Source organism: Heterodontus francisci, chromosome 7, assembly GCF_036365525.1.
Source record: "Heterodontus francisci isolate sHetFra1 chromosome 7, sHetFra1.hap1, whole genome shotgun sequence".
Classification (NCBI taxonomy): domain Eukaryota; kingdom Metazoa; phylum Chordata; class Chondrichthyes; order Heterodontiformes; family Heterodontidae; genus Heterodontus; species Heterodontus francisci.
Window position 1 is genome coordinate 9,211,994 of NC_090377.1, and position 27,227 is coordinate 9,239,220.

The 27,227-nt window shown below is 45.7% G+C and overlaps 1 protein-coding gene across 3 annotated transcripts in view; it reads right to left on the reverse strand.

Annotated features, from left to right (window-relative positions):
* Positions 1 to 1,172: 1,172 nt before the first annotated feature.
* Positions 1,173 to 27,227, reverse strand: part of usp37 (ubiquitin specific peptidase 37) — a 52,421-nt gene continuing 26,366 nt past the window's right edge. Inside the window, exons 12-24 of one of the 3 annotated variants that reach the window (XM_068034766.1) lie at positions 24,937 to 25,142; positions 24,046 to 24,163; positions 23,131 to 23,210; positions 22,445 to 22,609; positions 21,183 to 21,245; positions 20,314 to 20,455; positions 15,151 to 15,412; positions 14,434 to 14,591; positions 13,888 to 13,948; positions 11,716 to 11,831; positions 11,050 to 11,119; positions 8,749 to 8,887; positions 1,173 to 7,910 (exon numbers count right to left, since the gene is read on the reverse strand). In XM_068034766.1, coding sequence (XP_067890867.1) covers positions 7,823 to 7,910; positions 8,749 to 8,887; positions 11,050 to 11,119; positions 11,716 to 11,831; positions 13,888 to 13,948; positions 14,434 to 14,591; positions 15,151 to 15,412; positions 20,314 to 20,455; positions 21,183 to 21,245; positions 22,445 to 22,609; positions 23,131 to 23,210; positions 24,046 to 24,163; positions 24,937 to 25,142 — 1,668 coding nt within the window. In that variant the 3' untranslated portion in view covers positions 1,173 to 7,822. Of the gene's footprint in view, positions 7,911 to 8,748; positions 8,888 to 11,049; positions 11,120 to 11,715; positions 11,832 to 13,823; positions 13,949 to 14,433; positions 14,592 to 15,150; positions 15,413 to 20,313; positions 20,456 to 21,182; positions 21,246 to 22,444; positions 22,610 to 23,130; positions 23,211 to 24,045; positions 24,164 to 24,936; positions 25,143 to 27,227 lie in introns of those variants that run through there. The other 2 variants (XM_068034767.1, XM_068034769.1) reach the window with 2 other exon arrangements.

The following is a 27,227-nucleotide window of genomic DNA, read 5'->3' on the forward strand; positions in this document are numbered from 1 at the left end:
GTTAGTTCACAGCAAGATCCCACTATCAGTACTGTCATAATGAACAGATAATGCGATGTTGGTTGAGGGATAAATAATTGTCCAGGGCACCAAAGAGAATGCATCGTTATAAAAGTGCCATAGGATCCTTCACATCCTGAGATGGCAGACGGGACCTCAGTTAATGTCTCATCCGAAAGTCAGCGCCTGTAGCAATGTTGCACTCCCCTGGGAATGTCAGACTGGATTATGTGCTCAAGTCTGTGTGTATCACAATCTCTGTCAAATGCCACAGAGTCTGCTGGTCATCAGATAAACAAGGTTTCAGGGGTGCTTGTGCAATGGAAGGCAACAGGTCTAGATTGAAATACTTAGACAGTCATGGTATATTGATTTGCTGGAGTTCTGCTTCATTTCCCTAGGGAGGGGGTTGGAGTAAGGTAGCATCCATTCAGTTTGGGGTGCAGTAATGAAGTTACACCATACCAGGATGGGACAGGTTCAATGGATCATCTGGTCTTTACTTTCTGTAGTTCAAAGTTCCAGATTTCCACTACCCTTTGGATGAAGAATTGCTTCCTGATATCACTCCTGAACAGCCTAGCTCTAATTTTAGGGTTATTTGCCACTTATTCTGGACTTCCTTCCCCACCAGAGGAAATAGATTCTATCAACCAGATATGCATTCCTAGTATAAGAGCAAAATCCTGCAGATGCTGGAAGTCTGAGATAAAAACAAGAAGTGCTGGAAAATACTCAGCAGGTCTGGCAGCATCTGTGGAGAGAGAAGCAAAGTTAACATTTCAGGTCAGTGACCTTTCAACAGCCATCTCTAACTGCCTCCAGCCCTACAACCCTGAGATCTCAGTGCTCCACCAATTTTGGTTTCTTACACATCTGATTTTAAATCGCTCCACTACTAGCAGCTATACATTCAGCTGCCTAGGCCCCACTAATCCCCCTCCCTAATCCTCTCCTGGTTACGATCAGGTGAGGAGACATCAAAGGGCTTCCTTTTTCCCTCTCCTTATTTGACCACAACAGGTTTATTTCTTATTTAAAGTGGATATACCTGTTAATTCAGTGAATGTTTAACAATTTATGTGCTATGATCATAAAAAGAACCAATCGGACAGGTTTTCTTGAGTTTAAGAGATTAGCTTTATTGTACTGAAACCGATCTAAGTAAAATAAACTACGCTCCAACTTTCACACACACACAAATAGGTTACAGATCGGGGAAGGACAAATTAGTCACATTAGAGTCCAGAGTAATTTTTAAAAAGTATAGTCTGTGGAGGTTGGTGACTCGGCTGGCTTCAGTGGTTCTGAGGCTTCCGATTTGAAGGTGTGGACAGCTGATTCGGTGGTTCTCCTGGAGACAGCGATGTAGATGATTTCCTTCAAGCGGTCTCTGCAGCAGTGTCCGGCCTAGGTGGTTAAGGCCAGCAGGCAGGGTTCAAAGCTTGCAAGGTGCATTGGAGAGAAAGGAAGGACCCCACTTGGGTCTTCTCTTGTCAGTCTCTAGCTGCTTGTTTGCTGCAAAGAAAACACCAGCTTAAGTACACAGATGGTGGACCATCACCCAATGATTCAAGCATGGTGGCTTACCTGTGTGTATTCCCTTTTGCAACTTAATCAATCCACGTCTAGGAATTCCCTTCTCACAACCAGGGTCCCATTGTTTAAGTGAGAGTCTGAGTGGTTTGTCTCCACCAGTTTAGTTCACTCAAATTCCCCAGGTCACTGTTCTTGCGGGGACAGTGCAGACAACTCATCTCAATCTCCATGCATTGGAATGTGGAGTAGTGATGCAAATTGGGGAGGCCATCTTAGCTGCTTGTAGTCACCTTTTATCTGTTTCCTTAAAATTTAATTCAGGTGTCCGGCTGGTGGATTAAAAAAGTCATCACTCGACATAGCACATTTTTGTGACATCCTTCAAGATATTTCTTAAACCCTACCTCTTTGACCAAGCTTTTGCTCAGCTGTCCCACTATCTGCTTATGGGGCTCATTCTCAAATTTTATTTGTTAATTGCTCCTGAAGTGCCTTGGGACACCTCAATGCAGTACAAAGGGATTGCAAACGGGCTGCCATATTTCCTGCATTACAATAGCAACAGTTCAGAATTAATTGGCTCTAAGTGCTTTGGGACATCCTGAAGTTGTGGAGGGCCTGAGATGTTTCACTATCCAAAAGGCGCTATAAAAATGTGGTTTGTTGCTGTAAAGCTTTTTTTTTTTTTAAATTCATTCATGGGATGTGGGCATCACTGGCAAGGCCAGCATTTATTGTCCATTCTTCCAAATGCCCTCGAGAAGGTGGCATTGGTGGTAAATGCAAGATATTTCCTTTCACCAACCCAATTACCCTCATACACAACGGTTTCTTAAATTGTCAGCATCCTGCTGTTAATCCCATCTCATTGGCAAACAGGTGCAGCCATTGCCCACCCTCTGCAGCAGCCAGAGTTCCTTCTCCTGACGATTGCTACCCAGTGACTCCCAGCAGGAGCCTGATGGTGACATGTTGCTGACATTCACTGTCTGGGTTGATGCGTCAAGAATAGCTGATACTTGGGCAAAAGGCATCAGGGATTTAACAGGGCAGGAGTCTCAGAGTGGCTGGGGGATGGGTTCTCCGAGTGGGATAGCAGTGTCTGAGCAGGGCAAGCCACCATCACCCCACAAAGACTCACTTTCCTTTAAAAATTACAGACAAACAGGAAATCAGCATGAGAGCAGACCAATGGGTTTTTAAACAGAATCATGTTTTATTGTCACAAACCTCTGCATGGGCTGTTTAAAAAAAAACAAAAACAAATCACAGGGACAGCAGCAATCGTCACAGGCAAAACTCATCTGCTAAAACACAGAAAAAAACACCTCAAACACAGGAACGTGCTGCTCTCAGTCACACTCAAGGGAAACCGCCATAGCACAGGAAATTGAATGCACCAAACAGGGTGGGGGGTGGGGGGGAAGGTTTTATGAACAGAGCCCTTTTGTCAAAAAGAAATGTCACATCCCACACAAGAGTTATACTTTTTTCAGACATGAAATTAATTTCATTTACACATATAAATATCTGGATATATATTATATAAATACGAGCAGTCATATGGGATGGTCCAGCCACTGAGACAGGGCTGGCAGGTGGGCCAGAATTAATAACCAGAATAAAAATAAACGGTCAGCAAACAAGCTTATCGCAACTTTGTAAATCCAAACGACTGACAGCTCGCACTGGCCCGTGGAGTGGGCTAGCCGGACCACTGGACCGTGGAGCTGGCTAGTCGGACCACTGGACCGTGGAGCTGGCTAGCCGGACCACTGGACCGCGGAGCTGGCTAGCCGGACCACTGGACCGCGGAGCTGGCTAGCCGGACCACTGGACCGCGGAGGGGGTTAGCCGGACCACTGGACCATGCAGGCCCGTGCACTGTGCCACCCCTGCACCGTAGAGCTAGGGATGCAGTTGTTTCCAACAATTCCCCATAATAATCAGGGGCACCTGATGAGGCACAATTTCACATCTTATAGGCTGTGCTGCATTGGGTTCCCATCATCACCCTCAGTGCCAGCCTGTCAATCGGGAGAATAGGTAACGCTCACTTAACCATCCCTCACATCATTCCTGCAGCCACACACCGATACAGGAAGTGGTCTTTGCAACCACTCCCTGGCCATCCCTCCCACAGACCCCAGAGTTTCCTGCCCCACTCTCCTGGTCAATATTGGGAGAGGGAGGGGGGCTCAGAAGTGATGGATGTTTCAGCTGTCCTCTCCTCGCATCACACATCATAACCCACAATATAAAAAAGGGATCAGCGGTGTACATTTCAGAGAATCCTCTTTATTAACAAATATGTATAAGAACTTCAGTGATTGGTGCCAATAGAGCTGGTTCCCTAGGTACAGATAAATCCTGAGTGTAGAGATATGACAGAGGGGACAGAGACACACTCAGTAGTTGTATCTTCCCACGAATGGGGACCAAGGAATGGTAGAGAATAGATATCCCCTGAGGGAGGCCTACAGATAAGAGGGGAGTATACTGAGTGACAGCACTATACAGATAGGCCGAGAGGGGACTGAGGGTTTAAATTATGGAGGAATGGGGGAGACACATGTCACACCCAAGGGGAGTCTTCTTGGAATTAATTTCCAGAGCAGCACAATCTATCAGCATCTGACAAGCAGAAGAGGAGAGCTGTGAAGCATTATTGAGGAATGCTGAACTAATACAGATCCCAAGCAGGTTATGGAGCAGTCTAATGAGTGCAGTTGTTGATCACAGCATGTGGGGATGGCACTGATAGCTGTTTTGCTCCTATCCAATTCAAAGATAATTGACAAGTGTAGAGACCAAAAGAAATGACCCTCTGGTAGCACTGCTCACTGTTGAAATAGTTAATCCCCACAGTGAGCTGGGGTTTGGCATCAAGAATCTGAATGTTTTCCAATTCTTTTCCAAACAATATAGTTTCCCATTTTCTGTCATGGGAAAGGCCACATAGGCACCGTGGTTTAGTGACATCCTCTCCCAGATCAAAAGTGTGATCCCAGGTCTACATGCTCCATAGTGATAAACGGTGCAAGTGAATGTCTGGATTTATTTGGTTTATGATCATCACATGCCTTCATCTGCTAGAACACAGGTCCTGTGCATTAGGCCTTAACCCAATTCTGACTGGGTGCTGTTTATGCTCAGTGCCATTCTTGAATGTGGTGGCAGAGGAGCGGGTGAGAGAAGTGAGGACAAATCCCAGGTACGTGTACCAGGCACATTATTAAAAGGGGACAAGATATTAAAACCAGAGAGCTGGTCATGTAGAGTGTAGAGGGCTGTTCCACTCTCTGCCACACCAAGTGCTAGGTGAAAAGAATTGAGACAGTGAGGCACTTCATGGAAGCAGATTAGAACCGACTGGAGATTCGTTAGGCTCGAGAAGATTAGAAAGCACAAGAGTTCCACCCTTTCCGAGGGACAAAGCATGTGGCACCTCCCCCACAGGCAACAGCCCCCTCCCTATTGGGACACCTCCACCCAACCCCACCCCGCCCACCACAGGGCTAGTAGCCCCCTCTCCCAAGGGACAGAGCCTAATCCATAACAAAAACTGAAGTAACTACTGGGCTCAGATACTAATCTGCCTTGCCACACAATAGAAAGCAGCTTCTGCTGATACCCAGAGGGCACCAGCCCTCCATGTGGCACTCACTGGGGGTAGGTCTTCACCCAGTGTCCATTCTTTACATTAATTACAAAGGAAGTGGATACCAATTTACTTAGCACAAATACCTTTGTGTTTCTTTAAACCAGGAGCAGTTTGAAAGGTTGGGTGTTTCTGGACACTGTTCGGAGATGAAGCACTCTATCAATGCAACGCAGACGTGTAGTAGTTATAGTAACATCGCCATGGGGCGCTGGAGCCTGGCCACCCTCTGGAGGCTGAATTATGGTTACAACAGCTGATAGGTGCAACAGAACAGATAGCAGTCACGAGTATTGAGCTGTTGAAACGATGAGGTTTGGAAGTTGCAGCGACAAGAGCAGTCCCATTTGCTGCATTGCAATGTGCCAGTGACTGGGTCTGGGCCATGGCTACAGAACATGTAGCATCTCTGTCTGGGTGTTCTCAGCTGTCTATTAGATTAAGTACAGCAGAATCTCAGAAGGCGAGGGAAGCAGGGACAGGATCTCATTCCTGCTGCACACAGCCTACAAGCAGCTGTACACAGACTCAAAAGATAACCATCTCTCAAATAGCCACAGTACTGTGGCGCCAACCACAGCCTGACTGGCACTTAGTTTACTAAAACTCGCAGCGAGAAAGGGTCTCCACCTGCAATGGTAAAACCAAGAGCAGCAACACAAGACAGCAAGAAACTCTGATCTCCCTTGAGCAGCTGCAGACATGCAGGCAAGAACAGACATTGTAACTCTAGCTAAAATCCTGGGACTGTGGAAACAGTCGATCACACCAGAGAGAAGTGATAACAGCTTCCAGAATATTTCAGCTTGCTGAATGAAGAGAGCAGCATCAATGCTGGAAAGAGGGGGAGGGGAGCTGACTGAGTCACAGAGAGGGAGAGAAGGGAGGGAGGGAGCAGACAGAGATGGAGGCAGCGACAGAAGGCGGAAGAGAGATAAAGAAAATATACTTTTTTTTTTTGACAACTCCAGGCAGTCGGACTCCAGATATTTGTCAAACTGCCTCTACTGCAAACAGCTGGTGAGAGACAGGTCTCAAATATATACTCTACACCCCCAATAAAACACCAACGCATTGTCTCTGGGGTTACCAGCTGTGAACTCTGACCCTTGTCAGCACAAGGTGGTTAAAATTGCTGAGACAGCGTAGCTTGGGAGCCTCAACTAGGACTGGCGATAGTCAACAATTCCATTACACAAACAAAAGCATCAACATTGCAACATCTCATGGATGCTGCAGATATACAGGAGTACTTTCAAAAACATTCAATTTATTCAACACTAATTGTACAAACACAGTGCCCAGGTATGCGAGGAAATGACTATCACATGGAGCTTAGATGAACCAGTGAGGAAAGCCCTTCCTATTGGTTCCGAGCTACCGGCATATTAGGCTACCCCCTCACTCATTGAGCAGTTACTGGGGCTCGGCTTTTGTTGTCAGATGGGAAAAGAGGTGCTTCGATCTCCCTTAGGGAGACATGACAGTGGAGGAGGTTGTGGGTGAGGGAATGGTTTCTAATGCAAGGACCTCAACATGCAGGAGTGAGGCAAATGAGGTACAGCGTGAAATGGTCAGGCTGAAACTAAGAAACATCTCTTCTCAGCCCGGCAAAGGAAGGCGGCAAGTCACCAGCAACGCAAACAACTTAGAAACAGCTGCAGAACAAAATAATTTTTAAAAATCCACCTCCTTGAACAGGGATAGTAATAGATCGAAGCACACAACCTCAGGCTGGTCTGCATTTTGGCCAAGGTCCCAACCCCAGTGCCACTGATACCTCTGCGACTAAACGCATCCTTGTAATTAGAGTTCTCCAGTGATTCAGGGACACCTCGCTCATGGCTTTCTCTGGAACAGTGAGCTTTACCAAAACCACAGCTGCTGTTGTAAGTGGGAGGAAAGGGGCTTAGTGTGGGGTCCTAACGGGACAGGGAGGCCGCAGAAACCGGTCAGTTGCACAAGTAAAGCTCAAACCTTGTGCGTCTTCCCCTCTCCAAAAGGAAGATATCTCACACCCATAAGAACATGTAAATACAGTGTTAATGCTCTGACCTTCAGGAAAAAAATCCTTACATTTTACAGCTTGACTATACATACCAAACCTAAACCCTCTGTTTAACCTTAAGGTTCGAGTATCATGGGGAATCTTGTGCCCATGAACCTGGGTCTGGATCCACTTGCTCTACTTAGTTGGCGCACACACACACAGACCGCTTCAGGGCATGAACAGCAATTTTAGATTTTTTTCATTTAAAAAAAAGACAGAAATCCCTCACATCTAAGCAGCCTCGTGATACAATTCCATCTTGAATTCCTTGGAAATCTTTGGAAATAGTGACAGATTGACACCAGTACTTGAGCAGGACTTGTGTAATAAAGTTCAGGTACCAGTCCTGGTCAGGAACAAGCTCACCACACTGTGATCCCAGAGTATCGACCTTCAGCACCACTTCCTGGCTCCGAAAGACCAAACGGGTGAATGCCCCGGACCAGTGCACTCTGGTGTAGATCTATCACTATTTTAGGAGGTATTTAGCCCAGGACCAGCTGTAAACGACATTCGGTCCCTGGTAGTAGAGTGCTAGCACAAGCGGCTCTTGTGCTATAGTCCGCACACTGTCACAGGGGCTGCAGCACTGGCCTGCTAGAGTCCAAACCAGTCAGCTGTGAGCATTTCTCCGCCTCTACCAACTCTTCCAGTACTTCTCTGTCGCAAAGGAGAATGGAAAAACTGGTTAGTAACAGAACCGTTCCCAGCCAACACTGTGCACACAGAGAAAAGGGGGCCTACACAGGCACTGTCTCCAACCAACACCACACACAAGGAATCAGAGGCACCACTGTACTGTGTCACAGAGGCCCTACCTGGCATCGCTCTCACTCAGCACCACACGTACACAGAGGGGGGACTATATAGGCACCATCTCAAGCCAGCAATATACATTAAGTTTATCACAGTGACACATGTATGAGATTGGTGTGGAAAGGGGTGGTTATTACACAGTGACAGAAATGAGAGCGGAGGTTTATCAGATGTTACTAGGTACAAGATTTGGGGGGGGTGGTGGTGGAAGGTTTATTGCAGTGACGTAGGTATGGGATTGGGAGGTTTATCACTTTATTACACAGTAAGACAGGTATGGGATCGGGGTGGGGGTGTTAATTATAGAACACAGGTATGCGGTCAAAGCAGTTTATTACATCAAAACACACACATCAGTTCCTGGGTAATTAGCAGGAGCTGGGATACATGTCTGATTTTCTTTTACTTAACCTAGGAGATGCAACTATTGTCCCTCCTGAGATCAGTTAAGTCAGCAGAGACTAGGAATTGAAGTCAGAGTTGAGTTTAGGGCTGAGCTAATCACCAAGTGAAGTGACAGTCACCGAGAAGAAAAGTCCAGCATTATTCTATAAAGCAAAAATGCAACTTTCCTCAAAATGCACAGCAGGTAAAATCAACCAGCAGTCAGGTTTACGAGTGGAGCCAACATCATGGGGACTTGGGGAGGAAAAGACAGGGGCCGCACTCATCCAGTTCTTACTTGTGCATATAGAAAAAGATGTAGCCGCTCTTGTCTCGGTCTGTCTGCACAGTGCCCTCCATCGTCTTGGACACCTCCAGATCGTTGTACGTCAACCAGGTCTGCTTCTTTATATCATATACATCACTGATGTAGTGCCCTTCACAAAATAAAAAGCCAAAGAGCAATTAGCCAACGACATAAGAAATAGGAGCTGGAGTAGGCCGTTCAGCCCCTCGATCACGGCTGATCTTCTACCTTAACTCCACTTATCTGCCTTCTCCCCATATCCCTCGATTCCCCTAGTGTCCAAAAATCTATCAATCTCTGTCTCAAATACACTCAACAACTGAGCATCCACATCCCTCTGGGATTGAGAATTCCAAAGATTCACAACCCTCAGTGAAGAAATTAAATCATCTCAGTCTTAACTGGGTGACAGAGTATGACCATTAGTGTGTAGACTCTTCAGCTAGGGAAGCTGGCTCTTGGTATCTACCTTGTCAGGCTCTTTAAGGATTTTCTATATTTCAATATCACTTTGCATTCTTCTAAATACCAGAGAATATAGGCTCACTTTACTCAAACCCTCCCTACAGGACAGCCCTCTCAACCCAGGAATCAATCTAGTGAACCTTTGTTGCACCCTGTCTAAGGTAAGTATATCCTTCCTTAGGTAGCTTGACCAAAACTGTATGCAGTATTCCAGGTGTAGTCTCAGCAAAGCCCCTTAATTGTCAGTTGAAAAAGCAGAGGAAAAAGATGAAATTCTGACAATTGTGGTTTAATTTCTGGCCATATTTAAATGAGAAGGTCATTCCTAGAACTCCCAATCCAACACAAGATGCAAACCAAGAGCTTGTTCCATAGGTAATCCCTCTTGCCTAATCACATCCAACAACAACTTGGATTTATATAGAACCTTTAAAGTAGCAAAATATCCTAAGATGAGCCAATGGAGGAGATATTAGGATAGATGACTAAAAGCTTGGTCAAAGAGGTAGGTTTTAAGCAGCATCTTAAAGGAGAAGGGGAGAGGGGTTTAGGGATGAAATTCCAGAACTTAAGACCTAGTGCTTGAAGGCATAGCAGACAACAGTAGGGTGCAGGAAATGGGAGATGCGCAAGAGGCCAGAGTTGTACCTGTAAAATAAAGACTAGAGGTCAGTGACCCTGAATTTTCATGTTTTCCTCTGCTGAACTCTGAACACACTGCCTGACACACACTTATTTCTAGCATCTTCACTGAGCTGAAATCACGGCTCATAATTCCATACTCCAACTCACTCTTTTCCAAGAACTCAAAACCATTGGACTGTTCACCTTAGAGTCATCGAGAGATATAGCACTGAAACAGGGCCTTTAGCCCACCGAGTCTGTGCCAACCATCACCAACCCATTTATACTAATCCTACATTAATCCCATATTCCCTACCATATCCCCACCTTCCCTCAATTCTCCTACCACCTACCTACACTAGGGGCAATTTACCATGGCCAATTTACCTATCAACCAGCAAGTCTTTTGCTGAGAGGGGAAACCGGAGCACCTGGCAGAAACCCACGCGGTCTCTGGGAGAACTTGCAAACTCCGCACAGGCAGTACCCAAAACCGAACCTGGGTTGCTGGAGCTGTGAAGCTGCGGTGCTAACCACTGTGCCACCCTTCTGCAGTCATCCCTTCTATCTACAACCTACAGGCTTTTAAAACTCCAGCTTAGTGTAGTTGTGGCTCAATGGGTAGCACTCATGCCTCAGTTAGAAGGTTGTGCGTTTTGGGTTCCACCAGATTTCAGCACACAATCTAGGCTGACTAACACCCACATTGCAGTACTGAGGGAGTGCTACACTGTCAGCGGTACAATCTTTCAGGGTAGATGTTAAACTGAGGGCCCTGTCTGCCCTCAGGTGGGTGTAAACGATCCCAAGGCCACTATTTCGAAAAACAGAGAAGTCCTCCACAACAGGTGCATAAAAGGTCAAAGTTGGAGGAATGGAGAGTTGTGGGGGCTGGAGAAAGCAGCGATAAGGAGGCCACAAAGGGATTTAACACAACAGTGAGATTTTTAAATGTGGAAACTGACTCCATGGTGATGTCAGCTGCACAACTTCTAACTTGCAGGCAGCAAGGCTGTGCAATATGTGCTAAATAACTTTATCTAAAGACTCTTCTGCAACAAACTGTGGTGTCCTCTGGTTTTTCAAGTAGCACAAAATACTTCTGTCGAACTGACAAATCCACACCATCCCAATCTCATTTTTTTTTCTTGTTTATGCAGATCATTAAATCTGGTTCCAAAATCAGAGTATCCCAGTACCTACCAGAGGAGGAGGAGCTGCCGATGTGGCTGACAACACTGATCAGTCGATATGAATGTGCAAGCTCACCCGTCTGCAAGAACAGGAGCCAGTCAGTAAACTGTCAACAGGTAATAGCACATCCACTGTAGCAAGCCAACACAACAAAAAAAAAACAAAGGCAACATGAGGAATTTTTTTTATGCACAGCAAGTGGTTAGGATCTGGAATGTACTGCCTACGAGTGTGGTGGAGGAAGACTTAATTGTGGCTTTCAAAAGGGATACAAAGGGTGGAGGAGTGGGACTAACTGAGATGCTCTTGCAGAGAGCTGGCACGAATGGCCTTCTGTGATGTAACCATTCTATGATTCAATAACAGGACACCCATACCAAAACTGCCCCACCTCCTGACCCCACAAGCCAGGCCAATCCAGCTGCCCAAACTCTCAATCCAGGCTAACCCCACAAGTCGGGAAGCCAACGGAAACACAGCCTACTTCCTCACCCCACAAGCTGAGGGTGGGGTGGGGAGGGTGGCACGCCATGACCCCACAATTTAAAGCAATGCGCCACCGCCCCTCCTCAGGTAGTGCCCATTCCCCAGTGACAAGATCCAACAGAGTTAGTGTGGCTCGCAGCTCCCCCAGTGCACAACATTAGCTCCCGTTCTCTTTCCCTCGCACTTCACCTCTGCGTTCCTTTTTAACTCCTCAGCTTCAGCCTCGCTGTAATCCATGTCCAGGATTTCCTCGTTGCCGGAGTCTTCATCTGAACCCGTGACATCACCGATGGAGTTATTGAACTCTGCAAGGAAGTATTTATTATTGTTACATTGAAAGAAAATTGAAACAAAAAGACATTACTGATCAAATCATGAGAATGCAGCAAGTCCCACAATCATCCTGCTTCATGTAGAACCATCAGCCCTTACATTGCTTTCCATGAGTAACTGATTCCAGAGCCCACCTCCTTCAGATGGAGGCACGCAGTAGGTTATATCGCACATCAACCAGTGCATCAATACTTAAATGGCAAAAGAAGCCATTACATACTTTAATGTTGCATCACTCCTTGTTATCACATGAATAGATCCCCTCAAGTAACTGCCATCCCTATTCGTACAGCAACGGGATGCCATACGGCGCCATCATGCCTTTTTGAAGAGCTATCCAATCAGTCCCACTCCCCCTGAACTTTCTCCATAGCCCTACAAATATTTCCTCTTCAAGTATTTATCCAATTCCCTTTTGAATTTGCCAAAGAGGGTGAGGCAGAGTCAATCCTGGCTTGCAAAAGGGAATTGGATAATTATCTGGAGAAAAATTTGCAGGACTATGGGGAAAGGGCAAGGGACTGAGACTAGCTGAGCTGCTCTTGTAGAGTCGGCATGGACACAACAGGCCGTATGGCCTCATTTTGTGCTGTAACCATTTTATGATTCTGCGCTTCCATCACCCTATCAGGCAGTGCATTCCACATAGCAACTTGCTGCATAAAATGTTTTCCATGCCATGTACCTTAAACCTGTGTCCTCTGGTTACCGTCCCTCCTGTCAGTAGAGACAGTTTCCCCTTATCTACTCTATCAAAACATTTCACAATTCTGACCACTATTAAATCTTCCCTTAATTTTTTCTACTCTACAGCGAAACAATCTCAGCATCTCCAATCTCCCAACTTAGCTGAAGTCCCTGCAATGTCTTGACATCTTCTTAAAGTGTGGTGCCCAGAACTGGACACAATATTCTTGTTGGGGCCTAACCAATGTTTTATAAAGGCTTTTGTACTTTATGCCTGTTTATAAAGCCATGGATGATCTATGCTTTTTTCCTCACCTTTCCTACCACCTTCAAAGACTTGTGTACTTAAATCTCAAGTTTTTCTGTTCCGACACCTTCTTGAAAATTATGTTTATATTGCCTCTCCTCATTCTTCCTACCAAAATGCATCACTTTACTTTTCTCTGCGTTAAATTTCATCTGCTGTGTGCCTGCCCATGAAAGTTTGTCACTATCCTCCTCATGGTTTACTCCATCTGAGTTTCATGCCATCTGCAAAATTTGAAATTGTAACCTGTATACTCAAGTCCAGGTCATTAATATTTATCAAAGGGCAGTGGTCCTAATATTGACCCCTGGGGGGCGCCACTGCACACTTCCCTCTGGTCTGAAAAACACTCTCTGCTTACTACCCTTTAGCCAAATTTGCATCTACGTTGGCACTGTCCCTTTAATTTGCCAGACCTGTACCCAGCAGTACTGTACCCGAGTGTTATACAGCAACAGGCTTGCCCCACCTGTACTTCATCTCAATGTAATGCAGTCTCCTAGACACAGCTCACGATAGGAAGAATCCAATCTAACTGTGCTATAAAGCCCATAATCTACATAGTGCAACTTGGCTCCGTTTTCAACACTCTCACCTGAGTCAGAAGGCTGTGGATTCAAGCCCCACTACAGCACACAAACTACACTAGCAGTCCTGTGAAGTACAGAGGGAGTGCTACATTGTTGCAGGTGCTGTCCTTTAGGTGAGATGTTAAACCAAGAACCCACCTGTCTGCTGCAATATAAAGGATCCCATAAATTTAGCTGAAGGATAGAGATTTCATCCAGTGTCTTAAACCAATGTTCTTTTCCCAATCAACACTAAAAATATTAACTGTGAATTTGTCCATTTACTGTTTGTGGGACCTTGCTGTGTGTAAATTGGCTGACACAATTGCCTACATAACAGCAAATGCACATCAAAACCTCTGATTAACACAGCAAGTGCAAAGTCATCAGAAATCAGTCACCTTAAAGAGAATGCACTGTATACAGCAGTTCAGTTAAAGCTGACTAGCCATGGCAGTGGCTTACCCTGGATACTCAGTTCTGTGGCTCGCTTCAAGTCATCGTCTTCTTTCAACTCCCGGGCCTCCTGATAAGTCACAGAGAAATCGTTTAATAACGTCCCTGGCTCAACGACCGATGCCATTCACAGCAACTTTCACATGCACTATTATCAAATAACACAAGTTAGGCAATGAGCGGGGCACTCTGGGGCCTGGGGAAGAGAAGGCCCTGGGGTACGGAGTAGCAGGGCGCATTCTGGGTCTAAAGGTCATGGCTTCAGGGTCCATTCCAGAACTTCAGCACATAATCTAGAGTGGCACTCCCAGTGCCAGCGCTGAGGGAGTGCTGCACTGTTGGAGGTGCTGGTCTTTAGATGAGACAATAACATGAGCACCCGCCTGTCCGTTTAGGTGGATGCTGAAGTTGTAATGGAGGCCTTGTCAGATTGGCTTTCTGGAAGGACGAGATCAAATGGACCAAAAAATCCAAACCCATTGCCTGATCGGTTACAAGAACCACTCTTCACCCACCCCTCCAGCACCCACAAAGACGGATCTTCCGAGCGCTGACCTGTTCCTGGAGGCTCTGGGCCAGTGCTTGCTGCAACTCCTGCTCCTCTCGCTCCCTGTCTAGGTCATACTGCTGCATCCAGTCCATCTCACACTGGGAACCCTCTGGAGTTTTATTCTCCTTATTCTCATCAAAGTCTTTCATGACCGCAGCAGGCTCTATTTAGAAAATATTATAATAAATTTAAGATGTCAAGGGGAACAGACAGTAAATAGAGTGAACAATTTCTGCTGGTTGGAGAATCTAGGACTAAGGCCAAAGAATCTGGACCAAGCAGCCTCTTTCTGTGCCTTAAACATTCTATGATTCTAGAGGACATAGCCTCAAAATTAGAGCCAGGTCTTTCAGAAGTGAAATCAGGGAACACTTCTATATGCAAAGGGTGATAGAAGTTTGGAACTCTTCCACACAGAGCTATAGATGCCAGACCAATTATTAATTTTAAATATGATTGGTTAACAAAAATCTATCAAAGATGTTAAGGGTTACAGGGCAAAGGCAGATAGATGGAGTTAGGTCACAAATCAACCATGACTATCTCACTGAATTGAGGAATAGGGGCTAAATGATCTACTTCTGTTCCTGTCTTCTGCTGAGGTACCACATTTGCTGGGGAGTGGGTTCGCTTGGTTTCTATGATAAAACGTTCTCCAACACCTGCCCACGTGGCCAAAAAGCATCGTCCTCTCCCCCAACCCCACTGCCCTGAAGACCCACCTGTTTCTATAGTGGGCCTGGGCCCATCCACTTCCGGGGCCTCGTGTTGTTCCAGCAACTCCTGAGCTTCGTCATCACCAAAGCCGGTATCCGGGCTGCTGCTCGGCTTCTCCTGCTCTTCCTCCCCGCCAAGGGAGACACACGTTTCCCGCTTGCTGATCTCCAGCACAGCTGCCAGCAACTCGTCTTCACTCAAGCTGTCGAAGGAGGAGTCCAGTACCGGGGCCGGGCGCTCCACCTCCTGCTTGCTTGTTTTAAGTGCCTGATGAACAAAAAGAGACAGTGATAACAATTCGGCGTGGGACCCGGTCCCAGTTAACAACAGTAGCATTGAGGTCAAGTGTCATCACTTAGCATTCAGTGGGTATTTAGCTCAAAACACAAGAACAGCTTGCATTTATATAGCACCTTTAACATAGGGAAATGTCGCAAGATGCTTCACAGGATGTCAAACAAAATTTGACACTGAGCCACATAAGGAGATACTAGGACAGGTGACCAAAAGCTTAGTCAGAGGGAGGTTTTAAACAGCGTCTTAAAGGAGAGACAGGCAGAGAGGTTTAGGGAGGCAAATCCAGAGCCTAGGGCCCAGGCAGCTCAAGGTACAACTGCCAATGTTGCAATGATTAAAATCAGGGTTACTCAATAAGCTAGAATTGGAGGAGCGCAGAGATCTGTCACCAATGTGAAGAAAGCAGTAATTTAAGGCGTATTCTTGAGTTTGCAGCCAGCAACAGGATTAACCGTATATGGTTACAGCACAGGTGGTGTCCATTCAGCCCATCCCTGTCTGTGCCAGCTCACTGCTAGCCCAATTCCAAACAATCCCCACCAATGTCCTGCACACTCCATTTTACTCTGCTTCAAATACTTATCCAATTTTCCCTTGAAAGATGCAATGGCCCCTACCCTGTGGTAAAACATTCCTATGCCTAACCAATATTTTGTACAAATTTATTACTTCTTCACTCTCAAGTATCAAGCTTTCTACATCCATGTCAAAATTGTCCAAATATACACAGAACCAGGTTCACCACTTTCAAACCTTCTCTAATCAGAGCCTTTGTTTCCTGTCACATCAACCAACTTTCTATCTGTGCAGATACATTTCTTTAAGCAATAGGCCTGAATCTTTGTAATAAGCCTCATGAGACATTTAGCAAACATATGAAAAATCCACAAACTACATTCCCTCTATCTATTCAATCCGCCAGACAGATTTGCCTTGCTGATAAACCTGCACATTTCTAAATGCTCAAGAATTTCATCGTACTATGGATTGTGTCATGCTTGGCCCCCACCTGCCAAGAATGAGGCACATTAATTTTGCCATGAACATTGATTTTAAACTGTTATTGGAGTGAGGAAGACTTGCTAAACAGATCAGCCGTGGCTGGAAAAGACATTTGCATATTGACAGTGTGTGTTTGGAAGGACAAAGCAGCCATTCCCTGACATTCAACCCACAATAGACTTTTGATGACCAGATGTTGACGATGGGGGAGCTCGCATCCAGGTTGACTGCTAAGATGGCCGAATACACAAACAGACATGGTCAAACCAGCTAGTCACATGACTAACCTGCTGGGCAACTTGAGTTTTTTTGAATTAGTACGAACAGTTTGGGCAGAAAGCTGTTTGCTCCTGGACTGAAGATCTCTCTCCTGTCTGCTCCCATCTCTTTCTCACAAGCCTCTGAATCCACTGAAGACGCGGGGAGGCGGCGGCATAGTGGTATTGTCACTGGACTAGTAACCCAGAGTATTGCTCTGGGGACATGGGTTCAAATCCCACCACAGAAGGTGGAATTTGAATTCAATTAATAAATCTGGAATTAAAAAGCTAATCTAATGATGGCCATGAAACCATCATCGATTATTGTAAAAACCCATCTGATTCACTAATGTCCTTTAGGGAAGGAAATCTGCTGTCCTTACCTAGTCGGGCCTACATGTGACTCCAGACCCACAGCAATGTGGTTGACTCTTACATGCCCTCTGAAATGGCCTAGCAAGCCACTCAGTTGTATCTAACCGCTAGTACTGTGGATGTACCAACCTCACATGGACTGCAGCGGTTCAAGAAGGCAGCTCACCACCACCTTCTCAAGGGCAATTAGGGATGGGCAATAAATGCTGGCCTGGCCAGTGATGCCCACATCCCATGAATGAATAAAAAAAAAGACACATGAACCCAAAGATACAGAAGTCTCCTACAGCGAACAAGGTTGAAGAAGAATACTGGGCCCCAACGAAAAGCAACATCTACTTGCAATCAAAGACTCTACAGTGACCTCAAAGATATTGCCTCAAACCTTTGCACTTTATTTTTCTTCTGCTCTTTTCGGTCTCTATTTGCATGTGTGTATCGTATATGCATGCTAGCATGGGGCACGTCGTGTATTCGTAGGCGTTAACCAAATTAGAGTTTAAGTTTAATAACTTTCAACTTTTCTCCTTTAAACCTAAGAAAGCCTGTTTGTGCTGGCTTCTTTGCCTTATAATTCGAAAGCAGTAAACAATGATTCACAAAGTGAGAGCTAAAACACGGTGTGTGTTTAAAATTAAACCCTGTTACATTAAGACCAGATGAAGGCTGAAAGGGATCCCTAGACCCCTTTCTCACCTGGTCATAATAATTCTAAGCATTTTCCCATTACTGACATCTTGTATTTACATAGCATCTTTAACGTTGCAAAATATCCCAGGGTGATTCACAGGAGCGTAATCAGACAAAAACTGACATCGAGCCAAAGATTCGGTCATACAGGTAGTTTTTAAGGAGGGTCTTAAAGGAGGAGAGATTCATGGAGAAAATTTTAGAGCTTAGGGCGGAGGCAGCTGAAGGCACGGCTGCAATGACAGGGTGAAAGAAATGAGGGGTTCACAAGAGGCCAGAATTGGAGGAACGCAGAGATGAGGGCTGTGGAACTGGAGGAGGCTACAGAGATAGGGAGAGGTGAGGCCATGGAGAGATTCGAAAACAAGGATGAGAATTTAAAATTCATTAGACTAACTGGTCTATAGTTAGCCGGATTATCCTAGACTTCATTCTGGAACAAGAGCATGGCATTGGCCACCTTCTAGTCCCCTCGAAAAGCTGAAAAATTCTGGCTGCAGCCTCTGCAATCTCCTCGCCAACTTCTTAAGGCCATGCAAGTTATCCACCTGTGTTTGACGACGTTTTCAGAACCAACTCCTTTTCTAAAGCAAGCTTTTAATGATTTTCCCCACTATCTTACTTAACCTTTCACAACCAGATATCCTCCCCATCCTGAGCGGTTCTTCTCTTTCTACTCATCTCAGAGACTTGCCCTCTTAGGTGGACACAAAAAAAAAAATCCCTTGGCCACTATTGCGAAGTAGAGCAAACGAGTTCTCCCTGGTGTCCTGTCCAATACTTATCCCTCAACCAACATTGCTACCAGAGATGATCTGATCATCACATTGTTGTTTGCGGGATCTTGCTGTGTGCAAACTGGCTGCAGAATACACTTCAAAAGTGCTTCATTGGCTGTAAAGAGCTTTGAGACATCCTGAGGCTATGGAAGGAGCTACGGAAATTTTCAGGAGTGGTGGTTGGGAAGCACACTAACACTTGCAGAGATTCTTCACACAGGAAAAACTGAAAAATCACTGCTATTGGTCACAGATGATCCCTAAAGGTGACAGCTCAATATTACAGAATCAAGGTTCATTTTCATTCCTTTAATGTTTTGAAAAAAAAAAGATAAATCAAATTAAATCCAGTAAAAATTTTCCAAGTGAAACTACAAAAATAATTCGCAAAAACGCCTTCTTGGCCCACTCAGTAGTTTTTCCAAACAGAAAAGCTGGGAACATCTTCTATAGAGAGAAAAGACAGGTTGACATTTCAGAGTGGGACCTAGGTTAGAATTGGGGAATACTGCACCAAGGCACTGATGGAGGAGCTGCAGCCAGGGCTCAGCAGGTAACACTCTCACCCGAGTCAGAAGTTCTTGGGTTTAAGCCCTCCTCCAGAGACTTGAGCACAAAATCCAGGCTGGCACTCCTGAGAAGTGTGAGGTGATGCATTTTGGGAGGACTAACAAGGTAAGGGAATATACAATGGATGGTAGGACCCTAGGAAGTACAGAGGGTCAGAGGGACCTTGGTGTACTTGTCCATAGATCACTGAAGACAACAGCTCAGGTAGATAAGGTGGTTAGGAAGGCATATGGGATACTTGCCTTTATTAGCCGAGGCACAGAATATAAGAGTAGGGAGGTTATGATGGAGCTGTATAAGATGCTAGTTAGGCCACAGCCGGAGTACTGTGTACAGTTCTGGGCACCACACTATAGGAAGGATGTGATTGCACTGGAGAGGATGCAGAGGATATTCACCAGGATGTTGTCTGGGCTGCAGCATTTCAGCTATGGAGAGAGACTGGATAGGCTAGGGTTGTTTTCCTTAGAGCAGAGAGGCTGAAGGGGGACCTGATTGAGGTATACAAAATTATGAGGATAGATAGGAAGAAACCATTTCCCTTAGCGGAGGGATCAATGACCGGGGGCATAGATATAATTAAGGGGCAGGAGGTTTAGAGGGGATTTGAGGAAAAATCTTTTCACCCAGAAGGTGGTTGGAATCTGGAACACACTGCCTGAAGGGGTGATAGAGGCAGGAACCCTCACAACATTTAAGAAGTATTTAGGTGAGCACAAGAAACGCCATAGCATACAAGGCTAGGGGCCAAGTGCTGGAAAATGGGATTAGAATAGCTAGGTGCTTGATGGCCAGCACATACACGATGGGCCAAAGGGCCTGTTTCTGTGCTGTATAACTCTATGACACTCCGAGTGCCAATACTGAGGGAATGCTGCACTGTCAGCCATGCCATCTTCTGGATGAGACACTAAACCGATTCCCCCTCATGTGGATATTAAAAATCCTTTAAGAGCAAGGAGTTCTCTGTTATAGTAACATCCCTCCCAAACAATCCACTTGTAGGCCACTAATGTTTTCCAGATTACAAGTGACTACACTTCAAAAATACTTCATTGGCTATACAGCACTTTGGGACATCCTGAGGTTGCGAAAGGCACCATATAAATGCAAGTTCTTTCTTCCTAAGGGACATACGGGCCAGCAGTACAGCAACACAACATCCTCAGGGATACCAGTTCTCAGCCAGGCTTACCAGCTGCAATTCCTCCTCTTCCTGCTGTGTCTCCCGCTGAACCTGCTCGCTCATCTGCCTGCTGATCACCATCGCCCGCTTCACCTGCTCCTCCTCGCTGTCCGAGTCCAGGATCACAATCGCAGATTTGAAGCAGTATTTCCTGCGGGTCAACACTTAGCATTAGGTAGCAAGGAGCAGTCAGCCCGTAAGATAAGGAGGCAGGAACCCACCTCATGCCCATTAAGCAATCATCTTTGATAAACCCAGTGGCTACATTTTGTTACAGTCGATTCCCTCTCCTGCAAGTTCCAACTCTGGTTGGGATGCAGTTCCACTGGCGAGCATAACAATAATCTCACCCCAGCCAGATAAGCTTCAGGTGCCTGTGAGCTGCCTACTAATACGATGGAGGGAGGTCAAAGTCAGGTTGATGCAGGGGTCACTCAACACCCATCCACACTTTTCAGCAGAGCTCAGCAGCACAAACCCTGGCTGCAATTTCCTTTCTCCGAACCGAGAGGTATTGAGGCTAATTGCAAATACTAAGAGAAAGCTTCAAACTCTGCCAACACTCTCCATTCTCTTGTGCACAACACTTGATGTGCCCGCTCCCCCTCAAACCCTGCACTGTCTACCTCCCTCAGATTTCAGTGTTCCTCTCATCTCCACTCCTCCCCGCAAAGCTGGGTTCCAGCATTTTGCCTCTCCCCCACCGTGCAGCTCCCGCTTGTCCTGCATTTTACCCCATCTTCTTCAGCTGCGCCCCACTTTCCCCTGGATCCCACACTCCTGATCCTAACTGCTCCCCTTGTTCCATTGGGTTTCTCCCTCTGCCCTGCACTCTGCAACCCCTGGGTTAGACTTTGAGACAAACTGTGATTACTCACCTCCCCAGCGTGGACGTAGTAGTTGTAGAGTTCACTGACTGTGAGGTTTTGAGTGGTCGTGACCTGTGAAATTCAAACAGAGCCAGTGATGTTGACATGTTACACTGTACATTAGCCCAGGCAACAAACTGCTGCTTCCTTCCCATATAAACTAGGAATGTTACTGAAACTCAATCTTCTTCAAGCTTTGAACATGAACTCAATGTATTCCCTAATTTGTCTGATAATGCTCCTGTGAAACACTTTGGGGCAATTTACTACATTAAAGGGAAATTGTTATATCAGCAGGCTCTTTGACCATGGAGGACAATTACAGCCGAGACAGATCCTGCCCAACTCCTGTCTATACAAACACTGAGACTTGCTAAACCCCAAATCTAAATTTATCCCTTGAAATCCGACTGCAATCTAATCTACACCACAGTGCATACAGACTGTTGAAATCACCCAACAGAAGCAGAGTGAAAAGCAGCGATCAGGAAGAATATGAGTGTGTGCACTGTGATAGACACCGCCCATCACCCTGAATCACAAGTTCCACACATTGCAGCATGTGAGATAGTTCAGAGGTGCTTTTAAGAAACAACTAACTTGCATTTCTATAGCGCCTTTCACTCCTTCAGGATGTCCCAAAGTGCTTAACAACCAATGAAGTATTTTTGACGTGCAGTCACTGTTGTAATGTAGGAAACGCGGCAGCCAATCTGTGCACAGCAAGCTCCCACAAACAAGAAGATAATGACTAGCTAGTCTTAGTAATGTTGACTGAGGAATAAATGTTGGCCAGGACACTGCGGAGAACTCCTGCGCTCTTTGTAGTGTCCATGGGATCTTTTAAGTCCACCTCAGGACAGATGGAGCCACAGGTTAACGACCCATCTGAAAGATGGCACCTCTGACAGTGCAAGACTCTGTCGGTACTGCAATGGGAGTGTCAGTATTGTGTGCTCATTTCTCTGGCGTGGGACTTAAATCAAAAACCTTCTAACTCGGACAAGAATGCTACCTACTGAGCCAGAGCTGAAACCGAGAAAGTTAACAGCAAACCATAGGGAATATCAGGATCTTCTGGACTATTTCGCAATGCCATTTCAAGATGCACAAGGCACACTTATACTACAACATCATGGCTATTTCAGCCACATCCCTGCACGGATACAGATCTACAACTACACTCCACCCACCCACCCCCCACCCCTTTCCCTCTGCCTACCCCTCTCTCTACCTTAACTGTCCTCCCTCATCTCCTTTCTCTCACTTACATTGCAGCTTGGGTGTTCCAGGATAATGAAAGGGGCTGCCGTGTAGTCTCTGTGCAGTGAGCTGCAAGGGTCAGGTACTTTGGGATGATCACCTGCTGACCAAGCTTGTTATTCAGAGACAGCTGTACGTTAAAACTGTACCGTTTCAAATGGAGTATGAGAACCCTGTAAGAAGAAGTCAGTTAGCCATTACAAACAAAGCACCTCCAACAGTACATGTGAGCAGGAGCCAGGGTCAGGTATAGATTTAACATTTCCCACTTTTTCACCTGCAGGGCAGATACAGCATGGGTTAGATCGGGAGTAAAGCTCCTTCTATGTTGTTTCATCAAACAATCCCAGGGCGATGCAGCATGGGTTAGATACAGAGTAAAGTTGCCTCCATACTGTCCCCTTCAAACACGGTCAAGGCAGAAACAGCATAGGACAAATACAGAACAAAGCCCTAACTTTCGGAGAGTGTCCAACTGCACCCTGCAACACCTCCCAGACATCTACTGCTGAATCTTTGACTTTTGCCTGTGGACCTACCCCAATCAGAATGCAGTTAAGATTGGCCCCAAATTTATTTGACTTGCAGGCAGAAAGAATTCACCTCCTATTTCTGCACTGGACTTGACCCTGGTTTCGTGGGGTACAATCCTGTCCGATCCCACCCATCCCTCCTCACCCACTCAGGTACTGACCTGGGAAGTCTGCTGAACTTGTGGGTCACAATTGCACTTTTGCCATTACACTTCTCGCAGGAGTATTCAATTTCTTCAGCCTGAAGCAAAGGAGAGAAAGTGATCAGCAATATCCAATTCACAGCCAATTAAGTTCTATTTTTTGAAGTGTGGTCACTGTTACAATGTAGGAAATACAATGTCAATCTGAGCACAGCAATTTCCCAGAAACAGCAATGTGATAATGACCAGTTAATTGCTTTCAGTGATGTTGGTTGATTGTAGAGCATGGCTACCCAACCCGAACCAAACGGGACATGACGTGTCAGGTTCGGGTCGGGTCACTCTTCCGGGTCTGGCATTTGGGCTCGGGTCGGGTCGGACACAGTGGCAGTGCTGCCTTTTGGTCAGGGAGGGAAAGGGAAGTAAGAGTAAGAATAAACGCCATTAATTTCTGGTAGTCAAGTCGGGTGCTGGGAAAAAAACCAAAGGACTTGGGCCCGGGTCGGATTCGGGTTAGATGTGGTCGGGTCGGGCCTGGGTTGGGTTTAAATTGTATATCCGAGCAGGCCTTTAGTTGATGGATAAATATTGGCCAAAGACACGGGGGAGAACTCCCTGTCTCTTCTTTGAATAGTGGCCGTGGGATCTTTTACATCCATTTGACTGAGCAGATGGGGCCATGGTTTGATGTCTCTCCGAACGATGGCACTTCCAACAGTGCAGCACTCCCTCAATACTGCAAGTGTCAGCCTTATGTGCTCAAGTTTCTGGAATAGGAATTGAACAATGACCTTCTCACTGAGAGGTGAGAGAGATACCCACTGAGCCACAGCTAACACCACTATCTCTCCTCTGGGTCTTTTTTTCATCTTTTGCAGCGCGAGTGCCACTGCCAAACATGTAACAGCAACGAGAAAAGCAAGAGAAACACACCCTGAAGAAGAGATCGAGTGAATCCTGAATAGATCTTGGGGGCAACAGCTTCTTCCGCCGTGGGAGGTCAATGGAAAGGTCGTTGAATTGTTCTCGCTTTGTAACACTTTCACAACAGCTACGATATAAACAGAATCCTGTGTTACCAAGTGAAAATACTGTGCTTTGCCAGTTCCAGTCCCTTCCGCAGACAGCTACACACACACACACATTGGTCAAATGCAGAATAGATTACATGCTACCATGCAGATTAAACTGTTCTTGTAAATATGCAACAGTTCGACACAATGATTCCTGACAGCAAACAGATTTATACATGACCCTCCAGATGTACTGGTGCAGGAGGGAAGAAACGCACACACTTCAAGTCCTGCTGACCCTCTTACTGCTCCTCGGGTAATAAGTCTAACCCAGTGGGCAGGATTAGGTCACGCTGCCAGATCCTTCTGTATCACAAGACTGGGGCTGCAGGAGGGAGAATAGTGAGAGATTTTGCTGGACATTGCTTGGCATCCCCAGGAGATGAGGGTGTCACAGTAAGTTTCAAGAAAATACACGTATGCGCTTGATCCCACCTGCACATGGCATTGGCACAACCACAACTACATGACTGTCCTACACAGAGTATAGAATGATACAGCACAGGAAGAGGCTGCCTTGGCTGAGGTTTTCCCTGGGATACTGACATCAGTTGCTGCCCCAATAACCAGATCAACTGACCCGGCATGGACTGACACATTTATTACCAGGACGGGTTTTTGCCTTGGTTAAAGGTATCAACTGTTGTCAGTGTGAGGATCGGCAAATACTGCAGAAAATGCGGGTTTGCCACATGGCATGAAGATGCAGCCCATGGTATAGACCCACCCCTCAGTCTCACCGCCTACGTACATCTTACAATCGATGGTGTGCAGAACCTCGAACTCCACGTTGGAGACGATAGGACAGGTGTAGACCCTGGCAGCACCAGCCTCGTGACATGCTCGACTGGCTGGAGTGTCCTCGCCTGCCGCTGGCTCATTCTTCCACGTCTTGTTCAGCTTCTCCATGTCTTCCTTCAGCTGGTCCAAGCACTGGCTCAGGAACTCGTGGGCGTCCTACGGGAGAGGTGGGAGAAGAGAGGAGGAGGGGGAAAGAACACTAACCAATTAGTCCCACTCCTCTGCTTTTTCCCCATAGCCTGCAAATTAATCCTTTAAGAATTTATCCAATTTTCTTTTGAATCTGCTTCACTGCCCTCTGAGGCAGTGCATTCCAGATCACAACTACTCCCTGGGTAAAACATCCTTATCTCCCATCAGGTTTGTTTTCGAATTATCTTAAATTTGTGTCCTCTGGCTACTGACCCTCCTGGCACTGGAAACAGGTTCACCTTGTTTACTCTATCAAAATCTTTCATAATTTTGAATATCTCTATCAAATTTCTCTCCTTTGAGAATATCAGTTTCTCTAGTCTCTCCACTTAAGGTCCCCATAACCCTGAAAATGTTTTCCCTTCTAGTATTTATTAGATTTCCTTTTGAAAGTTACTACTGAATCTCCTTTTATCGCCCTTTCAGGCGGCGCAATCCAGATCACAACAACTTACTGTGTTCCAAAAAAATGTTCCCTTATCTCCCGTCTGTTTTTTTTAGCCAATTAGCTTAAATCTGCGTCCTCTAGTTACTGACTGTTTTGGCACTGGAAACAGTTTCTCTTTATTTACTGTCAAAAGATTTGTGATATTGAACACCTCTACCTAATCGCCTCTTAATCTTGCCTGCTCTCAGAAGAACCCCAGCTTCTCCACAGAACGTAAGTTCATCATACATGGTATCATTCTAGTAAATCGCTTCTGCACCCTCTCCAAGGCCTTGGCATTCTTCCTAACGTGTGGAGCCCAGAATTGGACACAATACTCCAGCTGAGGCCTAATCAGTGATTTATAAAGATTTACCAATAACCTCCTTGCTTTTGTACTCTATGCCTCTATTTATCAAGCCACGGTTCCAAACGATTATGTTGGTAATTTACATTCAAGATGCACAAAGACTTTGAAAAGCTTTAATGATGTGTTATCTGGTTGCTTTCCTTTTAAGAGGGGTAGGACATTTGTGGTGCTAGCCTGATCTAGGACTGAATGGTGCCAAATAGACTCAACATGGAGTATGTACAGAGCACAGCCTCCTCTCATGGCAGAGAAGCACAACTGCAGCATCCTGATGCTCCAACACACTCGACAATTTGTATTCATTCAAACTTTAAGGATACACTGGTAGTTAGCAGATTCCTGAACTGCATGTTCACTATCTGATCTGCAGCTATTGCGAGGCCACTTTTCTCTTCCCATCTGCCTCATAGCCATGATCACTAGCTCCATTTCATCTTTCCTACCCCATCCTTTCAATTCCTCAGCATGCTCTCTATTTTCTTCCTTTGCTTTAAGAACGTAGGAATCACTAGATGAGAAAGGACCAAGGTCACTCTAACTAGTCTTCAAAATCTAGGCTGTCACTCTAATACAGCATTGAGCAGCACCACCAGGTGAGATCCTGTTCCCCCACTCCCCTCAGGTAGATGCATAAGATCCTATGGCACTATTTTGAAGCACAGGGGAGTTGTCCCCAGTGTCCTGGTCAACATTTATCCCTGAACCAACATCACTAAAAACAGCTTATCTAGTCATTATCACATTGCTGTTTGTGGCAGCTTGCCATGCACAAATTGGCAGCTGAGTTTCCTATATTTTAACAGTGACTAAAGTACTTGATTGTAAAGTGCTTTTGGGATATCCTGCAGTTGTGAAAGGCACTATATGAATGCAGGTTTGTTCTTCCTTACCATCCTGCTCGTCTCATGATATAATAATGGAATTGTTGATTAATCACAGGAATCAATCTTTTATCAATGAGGCTACAAGAGACCCAGACATGAGGCAAAGAAAACCTTGAGTGGTGAGAACTTTAGGAATGATGGGTGCAAATTCCTCCTGAGCACGCCACACATCATACCTGAACTCCGTTCCATACTGCAATCCCAAAATGTTTTGCCCTCGTCTTATCCGGCTCCTACTAAATTCTTCTTCTTGAGGAATTCTTCGCCCCCCCCCCCCCCCTCAACTTTTCTTACAATCTAAAGTTACCATCATCCAATCGTTCGCCTTACCTTGGTCTTTATTCCTACTTTGTTTAGCTTCCATGTTC